At 44.9% G+C, this 15,831-nt stretch overlaps 1 protein-coding gene across 5 annotated transcripts in view; it reads right to left on the reverse strand.

Moving 5' to 3' along the window:
- LOC119172976 (alpha-mannosidase 2C1) overlaps window positions 1–15,831 on the reverse strand; it is a 538,513-nt gene that overhangs the window by 490,376 nt on the left and 32,306 nt on the right. For 3 of the 5 annotated variants that reach the window (XR_012895065.1, XM_075893986.1, XM_075893985.1), the window contains exon 2: window positions 12,563–12,677. The exons of 1 other annotated variant lie outside the window; for it this stretch is intronic. Coding sequence is in view for 3 of the 4 variants with exons in the window: in XM_075893986.1 (XP_075750101.1) it covers window positions 12,563–12,677 (115 nt within the window). In the remaining variant the exon portion in view is untranslated. Of the gene's footprint in view, window positions 1–10,723; window positions 12,523–12,562; window positions 12,678–15,831 lie in introns of those variants that run through there. One more of the 5 variants, XM_075893987.1, reaches the window with a different exon arrangement.

The following is a 15,831-nucleotide window of genomic DNA, read 5'->3' on the forward strand; positions in this document are numbered from 1 at the left end:
AATGCGAATAAGTTATGTGTGCAAGTAGGCGTGAGTGTAATCAAGAGTAAGTGCCTATGACTCCATGAATGTGAGTAGGCATGAGTAAACGAACATGAGTGACTGCCAATTTGTGTTAGTAGGTGCCTATTAGTGTGCCTATGAGTGTGTAATCGTGAGTATGAACGTGAATGAGTGCCTGTGAGTTTGAGTAGGCACGAGTATATGAACGTGAGTGAATACTCATGAGTGTGAGTGTGAACGTGAGTGAGTAATTCTGAGTGTGACAGGTCATAAGTATGAACGAGAGTGAGGAGCAATGAGTGTGAATAGGCGTCAGCATGAACGAGAGTGAGTACTCATGAGTGTATGTTGAGAGTATGAACGTGAGTGAGGGCCTACGAGTGTGAGTTGGTGTGAGTATGAACATGAGTGAGCACTTACGAGTGTGAGCTAGTATGAGTATAAACGTGAGTGAGAGCCTGTCCGTGTAAGTAGGCGTGAGTATGAAGCGAGTGGGTACTTATGGGTGTAAGTAGTCGTGAGTATGAAGTGAGTGAGTACTAATGAGTATGAGTAGTCTTAAGTATGAATGTGAATGAGGGCTTATGAGTTTGAGCAGACGTGAGTATGAACGTGAGTGCAAAGGCTGAAAAAATTGTGCTGAGTAATTATGAGTGAGCAATCTCTAAAAATGTCGACCTATGCAGCTATTCACTGCTGATGATAGCAACAAAGATGGGTGCAGCAAGAAGCATGCCAAGACAAACACAAAACGTGGCACTGGTGTCATTTAATTTGATAGAAGTGACTTTTTACTTTTTGGAGGTCACTCTCAAGCAAGAAAAGTGCTGCTTTGGAGCAGCCATAAGCGTTTTCGAAGCAGAAAAAAATGCTTTTTTAGAGCAGCTATGGGTTTAATAAGCAAGTATTAAATTTGCCATACATTATTTGAAGTTCGGAGCATTGTCGAAGCATCTCTTGAACATTAGTATTTCCTATGAAATATACCTATTTACCACACACACCAATCAATGTAAATTTCACGTAGCAAACAATGGCAGGTTGCCAAAAATGTGCTGCAAAATAAGCTACAAATTAAAATACCTGTATTTGTGGCAGAAGTTAATCGATACCGGAAGAGCTGAGCGCCACATTTCAGAAGTAACCACAGTCCAATATAACTGTTGCCGAACACGCAGTAACTGTGATCAATGTGAGATAAAAGCAATCCTGCTCATTTTCACATTTCACCACAATAGCCTGCATGTAAGCTTAAGAAAAAAATGTGGCCAAATGAGCCATATGCTGAAAGGGACACTGAAGGCAAATAACAATTTTATGTCAGAGTTTCTGAAAGCTTAATGAATGACAATGTCTAAGACAGCAATAATATCAACACCAGTGCCTTAATTACCAAAAAACGATTTTTAAGCTAAATGTATGACAAAGCTTAAAAATTGACGGAAGCCCGTCTGGTCGGGATGATACATAGTTGAAGGTAAAAAACCTGGAAACATTGCATTGACCAAAGTAAAGGTTTTCAAAAACACACAGAAAAAAAGACATTTTAGCTCCCACACGGAAGCGTTGTTCCCAAGTGAAATGAAAACATATGTAAAGCAGTTCGCTTTATGCACGTATTAATATATGACGCACGCAGCGCGCATATACTAACGGCAGATTGCCATTGCTTCGGTTTAGAGTGTGGGGGTGATTTCTATCACGAGCGACTCAAGATACAGACGCCGTAACAGCTCTTTTTCGCTAGCGAGAACACCTGCCTTGCCCAGTCGATTGTGTGACCACCTGAGACGTGCTCAGCCAAGGCACTGGATTTGCCATTTCCTTTCTTTACGTCATAAATGTGCTGCTTGAGACGCCGTTCTAAACCACCACTTTCACCGATTTACACATCGTCACAATCCGCGCAAGGGTCAGCGTACACCACACCTGGGAACTTCACTTTGGCTAATCTGCTCTTCACATCTGCGCGCGATTGTTGTAGTTTTTAGGCCAGAACATGTGCCCCATGGATGTTGTAAGACACAGAATACAACCGAGGGCTTCGCTTATAGAAGAATATACGATATTCCTGCATGCTTTTAACCAGATGCAGCCTAGGGAAATTATTGACATGCAATTTGTCATTCGACAGCATTCAAGAAAGAATTCGGGTAGCCATAGGCCGACCATTCCCGCCGCACCAAGCGTACATGGGCAGCGTAGTCTTCTTTTCTTGTGCATATTTTCTGCTTCTATCGTAGAAGTGTAGAAACCACAGCTCTTTTGTGAAAAACGGGCTGCATGCTATCAAAATGCAAGTAACGACCTGTGTGAATCTTTTCCTGAAAACGCCGAACGACAAAGTGGGCCCGTTTTTTTTTTTTTGTCACAATGATTGAGCACTAGCTTTGTACGGCCTACCCAAGATCCACAAGCCAGGCGCTCCGATGCGCCCAATTGTGAATTTTACACACTCACCCCTGCACAAGCTACAGTCAAGCCCACATATAATGGCCCCACTTAAGACAAACTTTTGCTTAAAACAAACAATATCTGCGTGACCGTGAAAATATACATTGTTTCAATGGCACAAAATCGCACTTACAACGAACGTCTCCGAGCACCGCTGATCGGTTGCAGCGGACAGAGTTGGCGCTTTGCCGACTTCCCCGGAAACCACTTTCGGCCACCAATCAGACATCCGCGAGGTGCCCATAGATTCATAACGCCGACCCTGCCTCTGCGCCCCTCTAGTTGCCACTTTCCCCGACTGATTTTTGTTATGCACCCCTCTGTCCCTTGTCCCCCGGCTACACTGAGCACCCCACATCGCCGGATGTGGCCCGTGTCGGCCTTCTCCCCTGTTTTTAATCGCCGGTACTGTCGTTGACGTGGCCCGCCTGGAGTGACCAGACCATTTGCCAGCATCGTCTGTATCTGATCGTCTGCATCTTTTCTTTTCGTATTGTTCTAGTGCACGTGCGTACGCTACCCCACCCACTCTGATAATTCGGGATTCTTTTTTTGTTTAGGGCCTGTTCACGCTCACTTCGCACTCGGCTCAGCATGCCCTCCGCACGCGTGCGGATGCTTGAAAGCAGGTATTAATTTGCGCAGAAAGAATCGCAAAATATCAAAGTTGGTGAGGCCACGCAAACCCGATGGCGCAAGAAAATGACTTTTTGATCACGGCCGCCAATGCTTTCAAAACCGCCACACGCACTAATCCAAACGGCTGTGCTTTGACCTCTGCGCGCAGGCATTTTTTCAACCTTTTATACGCGTGAGTTTTCAAGCAAGCTGCTCAACCTGCCTCCTTCCTTCCTCCATGCGTTTTTTGGTTTTCAAGGTCACCTTCTCTCCGCATCCTCCCCTCTTTTCACTCTATCACAACATGTTGCCCTTCTCTTGCAAATCTGCTTTCCTCTCTTTATAACAACTCCACCAGTCTCCACCGCCAGTCTCCACCGCTCCGCGACGCCAGCTAGCTCGAATTCAGAAGTTTCGCTTTCCGGCTAGAAACGGGCCCAGAGCTGTACCACGCGTTCTGGCATGTGTGTCACGTGTGCACGTCTTGCTCGCTCTTGGTGTGCACGTGTGTGATCAGGATGACAGACGGGAGGCCTTGCACGCTTTTCCTGCCACTCAACAAAACGCCGAAAGTGTGGTTGCTTGGCTTGGGCGTAATCGGCACATTAGGTGCCGTGTTGCGGAGCGCTTGCTCGTAGCTATTGACCACCTGGCAGTCAACTTGCCGCTTCGGGCGTCCCGGTGTTCAGCTCTGAAGATAGTGAATATTTTGTGGGCGGCGGTAACGTTTACATGCGCGCGAAAGAGTTTTCGCGAGGCCGACTTTGTCGACGTCGGGCCTGATGCCGACCCTGAAGCTTCCGCACAGGACCACTGCGGCGACGATATGTGGCAGCGCATTGTCGACTTCGACATGGGAGAGCGGGTGGGACATCTCTTGCGGTGGTTTTATTACGGCCGATGATGATGCCGACACCGCAGAACCGTGCACGGATTAGGGCATTGTGAATGAAGCACGCGTCAAGAGCGATTTGAAGGAATCGGATTGCGAGAACAACGAAACGTTGGAGCCAGTGCCTCATGCAGCTTATGCAACAGGCCTCGGCGAAGAGCATGCAGCCGTTTAAAAATAAACTCGAGACTGCCCTTATTGCTTCTGCTTTTCGAAACACGTGCGTCACAAACTTTTTGGGGCAAAAAATTTTCTGTTTTCATTCGTAACTTTTTTAAAAGCTGTGTTCAATTTACTACGAACTTCGGGATACAGCGAACGGATGCCGCGTCCAGCTCAGGTTCGTTATAAGCGGGCTCGACTATCAGGATTTCCGCATTGTGTCATTTCACCCCTTGTAGGACACTCTGGCCCCCACATTTGGAACTCATACGACTTAATAAACAAAGTCCGTGACGTCATCCTCGATGAAGATGATATATTAGTGTCCTTTGACGTGAAATCCCTCTTTCCTAGTGAGCCCGCCTAACTGGCTGTGGATGCGTGAAAGAGAGCTCTGGAATCAAATTTCGCAGAAATATCACCTGTCAATGTACCAGACTTAGTTCGGCTTTTACCATTTTGTTTGCATAATACATATTTTTCTTTCGAAAACATGTTGTACAAACAGATCTACGGTACGACTATGGGCGGTTCTATATCAGTGATGGCTGCTAATTTGACTATGTAAGCGATTGAAAATCGAGCCCTCTCTTCATTTCGCTCAGCCCCAAGGTGTGGACGACATTTTTTCTGCTATGTGGGCGACATTTTTTTTGCATCATTCACCAAGAGGCGGCTCAGGCATTTATTTCACACATGAACAGCATGAAAGCAGCTATTCAATTCATGATGGAGAAAAAAGTTGAAGCAAAGCTCCCATTCCTTGATTTGCTCAATGAAAGAAAAGGGCACACTGTCATTCGAAGTGTCCAGGAAGACGACCTACAAGGGTCGTTACTTGCACTTTGATAGCATACCGTCCGCTTCTCACAAAAGGGCCATGGTTTCTACACGTCTACGATGTGCACAGAAAATCTGCACAAGAAATGAAGACTACACTGCCAACGTACGTTTGGTGCGGCGTGAATTCTTAGCTTATGGCTACCCGAATTCTTTCTTGAACGCTGTCGAATGACAAATTGCACATCCATAATTGCCCTGAGCTCCATCTGGTCAAAAGCATGCGAGAATACCGCATATTCCCTCCATAAGCGAAGCCCTCGGCCATATTCTCCGTTCTTACAAAGTCCATGTGCCACATGTTCCAGCCCGAAAACTCCGACAATCACTTGTAAATGTGAAGGACAGATTAGCCAAAGTGAAGTTCCCCGGTGTAGTGTACGCTGTCCCATGCTCGGATTGTGACGTTGTGTATATCGGTGACTTTGAACAGCGCCTAAGCACATTTATGACTTAAAGAAAGGAAATGTTAATTCCAGTGCCCTGACTGAGCATGCATCAGGTGGTCACACAATCGACTGGAAGAAGGCACGTGTTCTCGCGAGAGAAAAAGGACTGTGATGGCCTCTTTATCTTCAGTCGCTCATGATACAAACCACTCCACACACTCTAAACAGAAACAATGGTAATCTGCTGTCAGTGTATGTGTGCTGCCTGCGTCACATATTGAAACGTACATAAGGCGAACTGCTTTACACATGTTTTTATTTCACTTGTAAACAAGGCTTCCGTGTCGAAGCCGAAATGTCTTTTTTCTGTGTGTTTTTTTAACTTTTACTTCAGTCGGCACAGTGTTTCCAGGTTTTTTTTTACTTTTGTGACGTGCCGTTGTTGCCGTCGAATATACTGGGTTCTGAGGCGGCCTAAGAAGGACGTCCACACTTTCAAGATCAGGAAGGGACTGCCAGACCCTTTGTTTTTTTATTCCACATTCCTCGAGCGCCCGCGAGCTCGGCGGCCGACTTCGTTTTCCTCGCGCGAAGGTGCGAGACACGCACTGAGCGTCATCTGCTATTGCTCGTCACATGTCCGGGTTTGGAATCTAGTCGCCCCGACTTCATACACAAAACACTAAGACAGACGTAACTAAACTAACTTAAACAGTCCTATCTGTAACTATTAACAAAAGTCAACAAAACATTTTCTATTAACTTTCAGGCACACAAAACTATAAACAAGTACCAACATTTATTTACACTGCACGGCACCTATGTACACCTTAGTCCGAAGCATTTGGTTGCTTTATGTGAGCAATGGGGCTCAGATATGGTCTTAATTTTTCAACATGCGGAATGTCACTTCCCATGTTGTCCGTGAGTTCGATCTCATAGTTCATGGGAGACAGTTTGTTCGCTATCTTGTGAGGTCGGGTGTACGATGTAGTTGTTTTCACACCGTACGTTGAAGCCTTGAGGAGCACCAGTTGTCCTCTTTCAAACACAACGTCCTCGTGGTGCTTGTCAAAGTGCCGCTTCTCTTTTTCTTGAGCCAGTCGAATGTGCATAGCTGCGAGCTCCCTGGCTTTTTGTAGTCGTTCACGCACTGCCGTGAAATAGTTTGATTCTTCTTTGAGGTCTTTAAGCTCTCGGCGGCTGTATACAACATCTAATAATAGCATCGGATCCTTACCGTAGACTAGGAAGAAGGGAGTTTGGCGAACTGTGTCTTAGTACCCAGTGTTATAACAGAATACAATATAAGGGAGGACATCGGCTCATTTTTCTCCCTCGGCGGTAGTCATGGCAATCATCTGTTTGATTGTCTTATTGGCTCTTTCGCACGAGCCGTTTGCTGCGGGGTGATATGCGGTAGTGGCAGCATGTCTGATGCCCTGATGTTTGAGGTATGCTTCAGTAGAGCGCGTCATCATTTGAGTACCGCGGTCTGTGATTATTGTGGCTGGGCATCCGTGCTTCAAAATAATCCGTCGTTCGACAAACTTCTGGACGGTTGCGGCTTCTATGTTCCGGAGTGGTTTTGTCTTTACGAACTTTTTGAGGTAATCAATGGCTATAATGATGTACTTGTAATCTCTTGAAGTTTTTGAATGACCCTATTATGTCCATCCCAACTGTGTAAAGTGGGCTCTGGACTTCTATTGGCTGTAATCGACCGTAAGGCACTGAGATGTCAACATCTTCATCCTCTGACAAAGGTCACAGTGACGCACGTGCAGTCTGACATTTGCATAGAGCTTCAGCCAGTAATACTTAGACCTAAGGGCAACGAATGTTCGCTTGATGCCCATGTGGCCAACATATTGTCCTTCACGAATTTCATGGAGTGCCTCAGCTGATCGTTGTGCAGGAAGGCAGAGGAGAAATCGACTGCTGACTGGGCCTTCGTCTCTTTTGTACAATAAGTCATTATGCATGATAAACTTCTTTTGCAGGCATTTCTGTTGCTTTTTCGTGCCCAGCGCACCCCTAAGCCTATCCAAGACTTCAGCGCAAGATGCATCCTGATGCTGCTCGCCACCCATGTTGTCACAGAATCGCAGTGATAGATATGATACTGCATGAATTGGTTCAGCATCATCAACAATGAGGGGATTCCTAGAAAGACAATCTGGTGCATTGTGCAGAATTCCTGATTAACAAATGACATCAAAGTCAAACTCCTGCGGAATCAGTGACCAAAGAAGAAGGCGGTTTCCTTCCTTGTAGCACAAGACCCAGCACAGCGCATGGTGGCTGCTGACAACGTGAAATTTTCACCCAATCAGGTGGTTGTAGCTATTCTAATGCCCATTTTACTGCAAGAGCTTCCAGTTCTGTCGAAGAGTAATGAAACTCTGCTCCTTTGAGAGATCGACTCAAGTATAGCACTGGACAATATCGTCGCTCTCCATCTTCTTGCAGCAACAGACCTCCCAAGCCGAGCCGAGGTGTATCTGTGTGTACTTGGACACCAAATTCTGGTTTTTCGGAGAATAGCTTAAAGACAGGCAGCTGGCACAACGAGCACTTTAATGTCTCAAGTGTCACTTACTAATCTCCTTCCCAAGAAAAAGTAGCGTTTTTCTTTAGGAGTGATCGAAGAGGTGTTGCGATAACACTGTAATTCCGAATAAACTTCCTGAAGTACGATGTGAGCCCGATGAATGATTGTAGTTCCTGTATATTTCTGGTTGGTCTAAACCAATAGTCAACTTGGTGAAACCAGACGTTTAGATCTTTCCCAAATGTGGTAAAGAGCTCGCCGTGAAACTCGAAAGTCAGTGACGAGCATCTTCATTATTAGACATGCACACGGGAGTATCGCTTCTCGTTTGTTTTTGTTGCTTTCTTGAACTGTGTTTGAGATTCATCGACGCACTGCTTTCTTCTACACTCGTGCTTGATTTGACATCAGAATTTTCATGTGTTTTTTAACTCCAGACACTCGATGCGCTCTACTAGTGGAGCAAGTAAGTTACACAAGAGGTCGTGACTTGCCTTCATCTGCGAGTCAAGAGACGGTCTTGGTGCGTCATCGTCTTTGACGGTGTCATGGTCCTTGAGAATCATCAGTTTCAGTTCCTCCAATTTGCTCCGGAGCTGACCCACCTCGGTCCTTAGGTCATCGGCTTCGGACACAGCTGATCGGTAGGTTTTTACCCGGGTGGCGTCATCCAGCTGCTCGAACATGTCGACAAAGCACAGTCCGTCGCCATCTTGGGAACACGGAGCCGACGCTATCTAAACATCAGTGGTTGAGCCAAAGGAGCGCTTGGGAGCGACGTCCCCACATAGAAGATGTAAAAGTCTTCTTAGTTCACCTCGAGCCGCTGGGCGCCAATTGTGACGTACCGTTGTGGCCGTCGGATATGCTGGGTTTCGAGGCGGCCTAAGAAGGACGTCCACACTCTTTCAAGATCAGGAAGGGACAGCCAGACCCTTTTTTTATTGTACGTTCCTCGAGCACCCGCGTGCTCGGTGCCGATCTATTTTGTTTTTCTCGCGCAAAAGCGCGAGACACGCACCTAGCGTCGTCTGCTATTGCTCGTCACAAGCTTCAACCATAAATGTATGATACGAAGTGCGTCATGAGTGGGACATTCACGAAATAATACCAATGACATGTGTGTCCGTCTACAATTATACGCTAGTAACTATCTGCATTAAAACAGAACCTTCCATCCATTAAGACATGTAATAAAATGCTGCTTGTCGGTTTCTGTTTGATTTATAAAAAAAAGAGCCCCTGATGTTACTATGGGGAATGCACCGGTGATTCAAAAATTGGGGGACCCTTAAGCTTCGCCTTTGAGAACTGAACGCGATAGCCATATTCTATTCCTTGTGCGTACTTTAAACCCCTAGTGTATGAAATTTTCTTGAACTTCCTTTGAACTCACTTCACTACATGGCCACAAGGGTGCAGTAGCGTGTGTGTCTTTGGTAGTGGGTGACTGGCTTTAAACTATGAAGTTATTATGATATTCCCATGTTCTGATGTCCAGTGACAATGTAAGCTTGTACCACGCATTATTATGGAAATATTACATGCTGCATTGTGAAGCATGTATACAGGATGCATGTGTTTGTAAAGCATGAAGATTACTTTCACTGCATTTCTAACCAGTCCCGTTTTTGACTGATTAGGATGGACAGGTGGTGCTATCTAGCGGGGCCCAAGTGAAGCAAGCAAGCAGATTCATGGCATCCAAGAATGCATAATATAGTTCAATAGCTGCTGTTGTTACAGTGGCTCCGGCTACTTTTGCTCTGCTGCTACTGGTGTCAGCGGCCACGTAGTAAAGGCAGCATTTGCCACGGTAACAGTGACATCTAAAAGACTACTTTCAAGCGCAAGTGATTTTACGTGCACTAATGTAATGCAGACCATTAAAACATGATTTTATTTCAAAATAACCATTTCATTGGCGCAAAACTAGAACTATGGGGTTTCTGGACCATTATTTCAGCAATGAACGTCGACATATTAATTACTTTTAAAGTCTCTTAAATATGCAAGTTCTCCCACAAATGAGAGCAGACCCAATAATGCTGCACACTGGATGATAGTACAGAAATTATTTTCGGTTTCTTTAATTTTTATTTGAGTTAGTGTAATAGTAAAAGTTTGTTATTGTCATTCTCTGGATGCCATTTCGGAACAAGTTTGGAGCAATTACTGACAAAAATTACTGTTTGGAGCAGCATGAAGCAGCATTTATCTCTTGGAGCGATTTGGAGCAATAGGAGCATGAATTTCCCCTATCCTGCAGCAAGACATGAGTCAGCCAGATGGGAAAGTACGTGAATGAGCATGTGTGAGAACACAAGTGTTCACTAAACGGTACAAAAGATGGGGCACATTAGCTGACGCGCTGCTATGTTAGTAAGTGTGAGCATTGCCTGAATGAAATTTTGGTCATCGGCAGAGGCAGGGACACCATGACGTGAGAATCGTTGGTTGCATTCCACATAATAAACTTACGAGGTTCCTTGTGTATCGGTGATATGTCAGTGTCTTAGTTCACAGGTTGTGATTAGGCTGGTTTATACTCAATGTGTGCCTGGCTTGCTGTGCATGTGGGTGCCAGTAAATTTTCATGATAGAAACGAGCTGTCAAAAGTTAACGCTCTCCTTGACTCCTTCTCTTGTTCTTTCGTCTAGCAAAAACAGCCATATCTTCGTGGCTTGTATAGGTAACTATTAGCAGTATGCAAGGAGCGTAATGCAAGAAAATGTTGAAACACACAAAATAAACAGAAAACAACAAGAAGGTGTATAGAATAAAAGCGTAAAAAAGAAAAAAATGCATACCTGCTAACCTGGCAAAAGAGAAATTCGTAAAACCCGTCAAGTGGGGAACGTGGGCAAGGAGGGGAGGGGTTACCGATTTTTCTTTCATTTGTAGGTGTAATCAATTTGTCTTTAGCGACAAGCATAATGATGTTTTGCCACCATAAGTCATATCGAGGCACTGAATTATTTCCACCAATTTCGCCACCAGAAGAAAAAACATCGCGAAAAACAAGGAGGGGGGCCCAAAGACAAGTGCAAACATCGGTGTTGCGGTCTCATAATGGCTTGCAGTGGCCAAACACACGAGGGTAGGGTTTCCTGCTAAGGTGAGAGTATCAAAAAGGGAGCGCAAATGCTTCCGAAGTTTTGCATCATCAAAACAACTATAGAGAAATAATTGATTCCATGAAAACAACTCGCGTATGTCTTCACATGTAAACGAACGGGACGGCGCAGCTGGCTGCCGCGAAAGCATAGGTCAAAGCTTTGGCTTTGCTCGCCGTTAGATTCTTAGGACAGGAATGCCAAAACGCTTCTAGCCTTTTTTACATCTTTACCACTTTTAATCTACCGCTGAGTCAACCACATATCCTTGGAGCTCGTAGATCGCTATTGCATCGCTGCGACGGTTGTGGCAAACGGCAGTTTTGTTTTCAATCCACATGCCTTCAAAACTAAGTTGTTTTATGCTATCTATGATCACAACTGCCGCAGTTTTGTACAACAGAGTTTGGGAAAAGCAGCCTTGCTTTGACTAGTCGAGCGTTGCGCACATTTTCGGAGTTTTGTCAGTAACATCGTCGCCATACATGATCGTGTCGAACTACTACGGCAGTTGGGGCAACGACAACCACACGCACTGTAGAAGATAGTGCGTGCGCTGGTTGCGCACGTACTTCCGAAGTTCGAGCCCGCTGCTCTCGATTGGCCTTCGTTTACACGATTTCGGTACTATTGGCCTAATGGACACATGAATTTAGCTGGAGAATTTCACGAATTCGTATCTGCCCCGGTTTCGCATCACTGAGACTCTACTGTATGTTTAGATGAACGCCTCTCAAGTTCGTTTATAACAAAATGCGGTGGGCTCTCAAAAAGCCTGGAACAGACTGACCTGCACTTATGTCAATGCGGCCACATGTCACACACAAATTTAGATTTCCGGGAGATTTTTATGGCAACCGTACAAACGAAAGAAACCGTCGAAATCCGAGAGTCTCCTGGACAATGCGGGAAACTTGACAGGTATGTGAAAATAACACCAATGCATATTGTTCTCTCCTGGAGGCGAGATATAGCACAAAACTGTTTTTGTGGCCTCCGCAACCAGCTACGGCAATGCAACATAGCCAATCGCAGAAGCCGCGCTACTTTAGAAATTTTTTTTTTCATCGGAAATGAAATATTTTTCGTAAAATTTCAGGTAAGATTCATAAAATCGTAAGCGCGGTCGAAATACATATATTTTGCAGGAAAATTGGAAAAGTTGGCAGGTATGAAAATGTAACAATAACATATGTACACATGTTAATAAATACTGCATTAAATATTATAAAACAAAACAAACTAAAAAGAAAAAAACATACTTTGAATCACTACAGCTTGTTAAACAAGAATTTTATAATCTCTCAAATAGTAAAATACCAGTGCTGCCTAAATTTTCCTCCCCTTTTCGCGTCAGTTTGATACCTGAACGCAATGACACTTCTAAAACAGACACAATGTATATGCATTGGTTATGATGGCTACTTCAAGTACATGCTTATGCAGTCATTAGAAGCAACACAGCTCTAACAACAAAGTCCAATCTCAATTTCAAGTATGCTTGAATGAGCTGCCAGTGATAGCAGACACTACCTGAAAGCCCTTGAAGAGGTTTCCCATCTTTCGTGAAAAGAAGTGCTTCACTTTCGGAGTCCCATCGTAGGTGGACTTCTTTGCCGCACCACTTGTTCGGAATGTCGATGACAATCTGTGGCGAAAAATTCCGCAACCAGAATGACGACAGATGTTCAAATGAAACACACTTAATATTTTGAGCGCTTTTATTGCAAATGCACATGTTCTATATTCTCCACCACGTTCAGTTTGGATAAATACAAGACTGGCATTTAACAATTGCTTTTGCATTCACACGTGATAATGTTGAACATACCAACCCAGGCCCCTTGATGCCCCAAACTTTTTGTAATGCCCAGCAATACAGCAGTCTGGGCATATTAGTAAAACCACTTTTATAAAAGTAAAGGTACAAGGAAAACACAGACGTAGCTGCAAGAAAAAACTAAAAATAGTGTAAGGCAAGACTTCTTTCATTTGCTGATAATGAGCTCCACCACCCAGTCCAGCATGGTGATGATGAGTATGAACAAATGAGTAGATGGGCGCATGGATAGTGTTCACACTGATTCTCCCCCCCCCCCCGCGGAGCAGCCAGCCCGACCGTGCGTTAGATGTCAACGGGACGTTGAACAAATGGTTTCATACATAAAGCATGGAGCAGCGGCAGTCCAAAGAAAGCTCGACAAGGGCGACGCGATACTTGACTGGGGATGTTTGTTGACTGACTATAAAGGGCCCAATAAACCGTGACTGCAATTTATTGCACAGTCCTGGAGTACGAGTGGGCGTCCAAAGCAGTACTACATCTCCAGGACTGAAAGAAACATTGTGATGGGAGCTGTCGTAGCATTATTTTCGATCTTGCTGACAAGCTTTTGTGTTAAGGCGAACACGTTGCCGGCATTGGTAAAATCTGGAGACAAACTGCTCAGATAAGGTTGCCGAAGTGTCAGTGGGAATATTCAGGAAAGAGACGATGATCGCCGATTTATTAATTTATATGTGGGGTTTGAAGTCTTATAACCACCATGTGATTATGAGAGACGCCCTAGTGGAGAACTGTGGAAATTTCGAACACCTGGGGTTCTTTAACGTGCACCGAAATCAGAGCTCACTGGCAAACAGCATTTCTGCTTCCATCGAAAATGCAGCCACCGCAACTGGGATTCGATCCCACGACCTGAGGGTCAGCAGCCGAGTACCTTAGCCACTAGACAATCGTGGCGGGGAAGACGTTGATTGTGAACACTCATGAACGGCCGTACACGAGATAGAGAATAGCCAGTAGTTCATTGGACAGCGGTGTTGTGGGCAAACATCACAAAAGGCAGAATTATATCCCAGTTGTCATTGTGTGGTCAGATATACATCCATAACATCTGTTAGTGTGCGATGAAATCTCTCATTTAAATCTTTTGTTTGAGGGTGGCAGGCTGACACTGTTTTGTGCATTGTGCCACAAGTCCTCAGTAGGTCTTCAATGACAGTGGAGAGGAAACTCTTGTCGCGATCACTCAACAGGACTCGAGGTTCACCATGACGTAACACAATGAACTTAAGAAAAAAATCAGCAACGTCTGAGGCAGAACTTGTAGATAGAGGAGCCGTCTCTGCGTACCGTATTAGGTGATCAGCGGCTATTACGATCCATTGATGTCCTCTTGGCATGATGGGGAGAGGTCCAACTAGGTCTATCACAACAATGGCGAATGATGCCTCGGGACACTAAAGCGGTTGCATTAGGCCAGCTACAGACAAAGTTGGTCACTTCCGCCGTAGACATACAGGACAAGATGCAACATGCTTGGCCACAAATGTAGAGAGGCAGGCCAGGAAAAATGTTGCTTGACGCGGCTGCGAGTTTTGTTGAATCCTAAGTGAGTTTTGTTGAATCCCAAGTAGCCTGCACACCGGTCGTCATGAAAGGCTTTGAGTACTTGTTGACATAGAGAATGGGGAAAAACTGGAACTTAGAGGTGTTCAGCAGTAGTGTAGATTGAACGATGTAGTAGCACATTGTTGTCGATCTTAAACTATTATAATTGTCGACGCGATCTAGCATTAGAAGGGGGTGATCCACCACTTAGGAGTTCGATAAGGCACTTGCAATATGCATCATTACCCTGACTCGAGGCAAACTGAGCGTAGTAATTCAAAACCTGCGTGTCAGCAATCACTAGGTGGGTTAATGTGTGGGGTGATGCAGCCTCAAGATCACGTGACAAGGATTGAACAAATGATCTCGATGGCGATGGTGGCAAAAGGTATCGAAAGAGGGTGTCTACATCTTAGTGGTTTTTGTTAGATTTATGGGCAATGTCGAAATCATACTCATGATGGCAGAGTACCCAACGACCCAGACAACCAGACTAATTTTTCAGAGAACAAGTTTTTCAGGAAAGATAGGTAACATAAGGCGTGATGATCTGTAATGACTGTGAAGTGGTGTCTGTAAAGATATGGTTGAAACTTTTGTATAGCCCGAAACAGCAGCAAGACCTTCCTGCTCAGTGATAGAGTAGCTCTGCTCAGCGGCGGTTAGAGCACAACTGGCATACGCAAGACCTCTCTCTTGGGAAATGGTATCCTGCTGTAAATGAACTGCTCCGATTCCATGGCCACTAGCGTCAGTGTGTAAACAAGTAGGTGCGTTCTAATCAAAATAATGTAAGATGGGGTCGGATGTTTGGGCACGCTTGAGGGCTTGAAAAGCCCGCTCCCAGTTGTCGGTCCATGTGAAAGCCGATCCTGATGTCAGGAGCTTGTGCAGTGGCAAGGCGATTGTAGCAATATGACTGACGAAGCAGTCAAAGTAGGAGGCCAGACCCAAGAAACTCCATAGGTGTTTCAGAATTTCTGGGAGAGAAGCTTATAATGGCAGAAATCTTGTCAGGATTTGGTCGAAAGCTGTCTTTGTTGATAAGATGACGTAATACCTTAATGTTTTTCTAGGAGAAATGACATTTGCTCGTGTTTAGCTGAAGTGCAGCATTGGAAAAGCATGTCAAAACTTCGCTCAATCGCTCAAAATCTTGACGAAAAGTGGTAGATGACGATGTCATCTAGATAGCAAAGACAGGTCTTCTACTATATGCCACGAAGAATTGCGTCTATTATTCGTTCGAACATGGCAGGAGTGTTACATAAGCGGAAAGGCATGACGTTGAATTCATGCACGCCGTCTGGTGTTTCAAAAACCCTTTTATCCTTGTCGGCTTCAGGCATGGGTATTTGCGAACACCCAGATCGAAGGTCAAGGCTGGAGAAAAATTCAGTGCCCTACG

The sequence above is a fragment of the Rhipicephalus microplus genome, chromosome 4, assembly GCF_043290135.1.
Source record: "Rhipicephalus microplus isolate Deutch F79 chromosome 4, USDA_Rmic, whole genome shotgun sequence".
In the NCBI taxonomy this organism is placed as follows: Eukaryota; Metazoa; Arthropoda; class Arachnida; order Ixodida; family Ixodidae; genus Rhipicephalus; species Rhipicephalus microplus.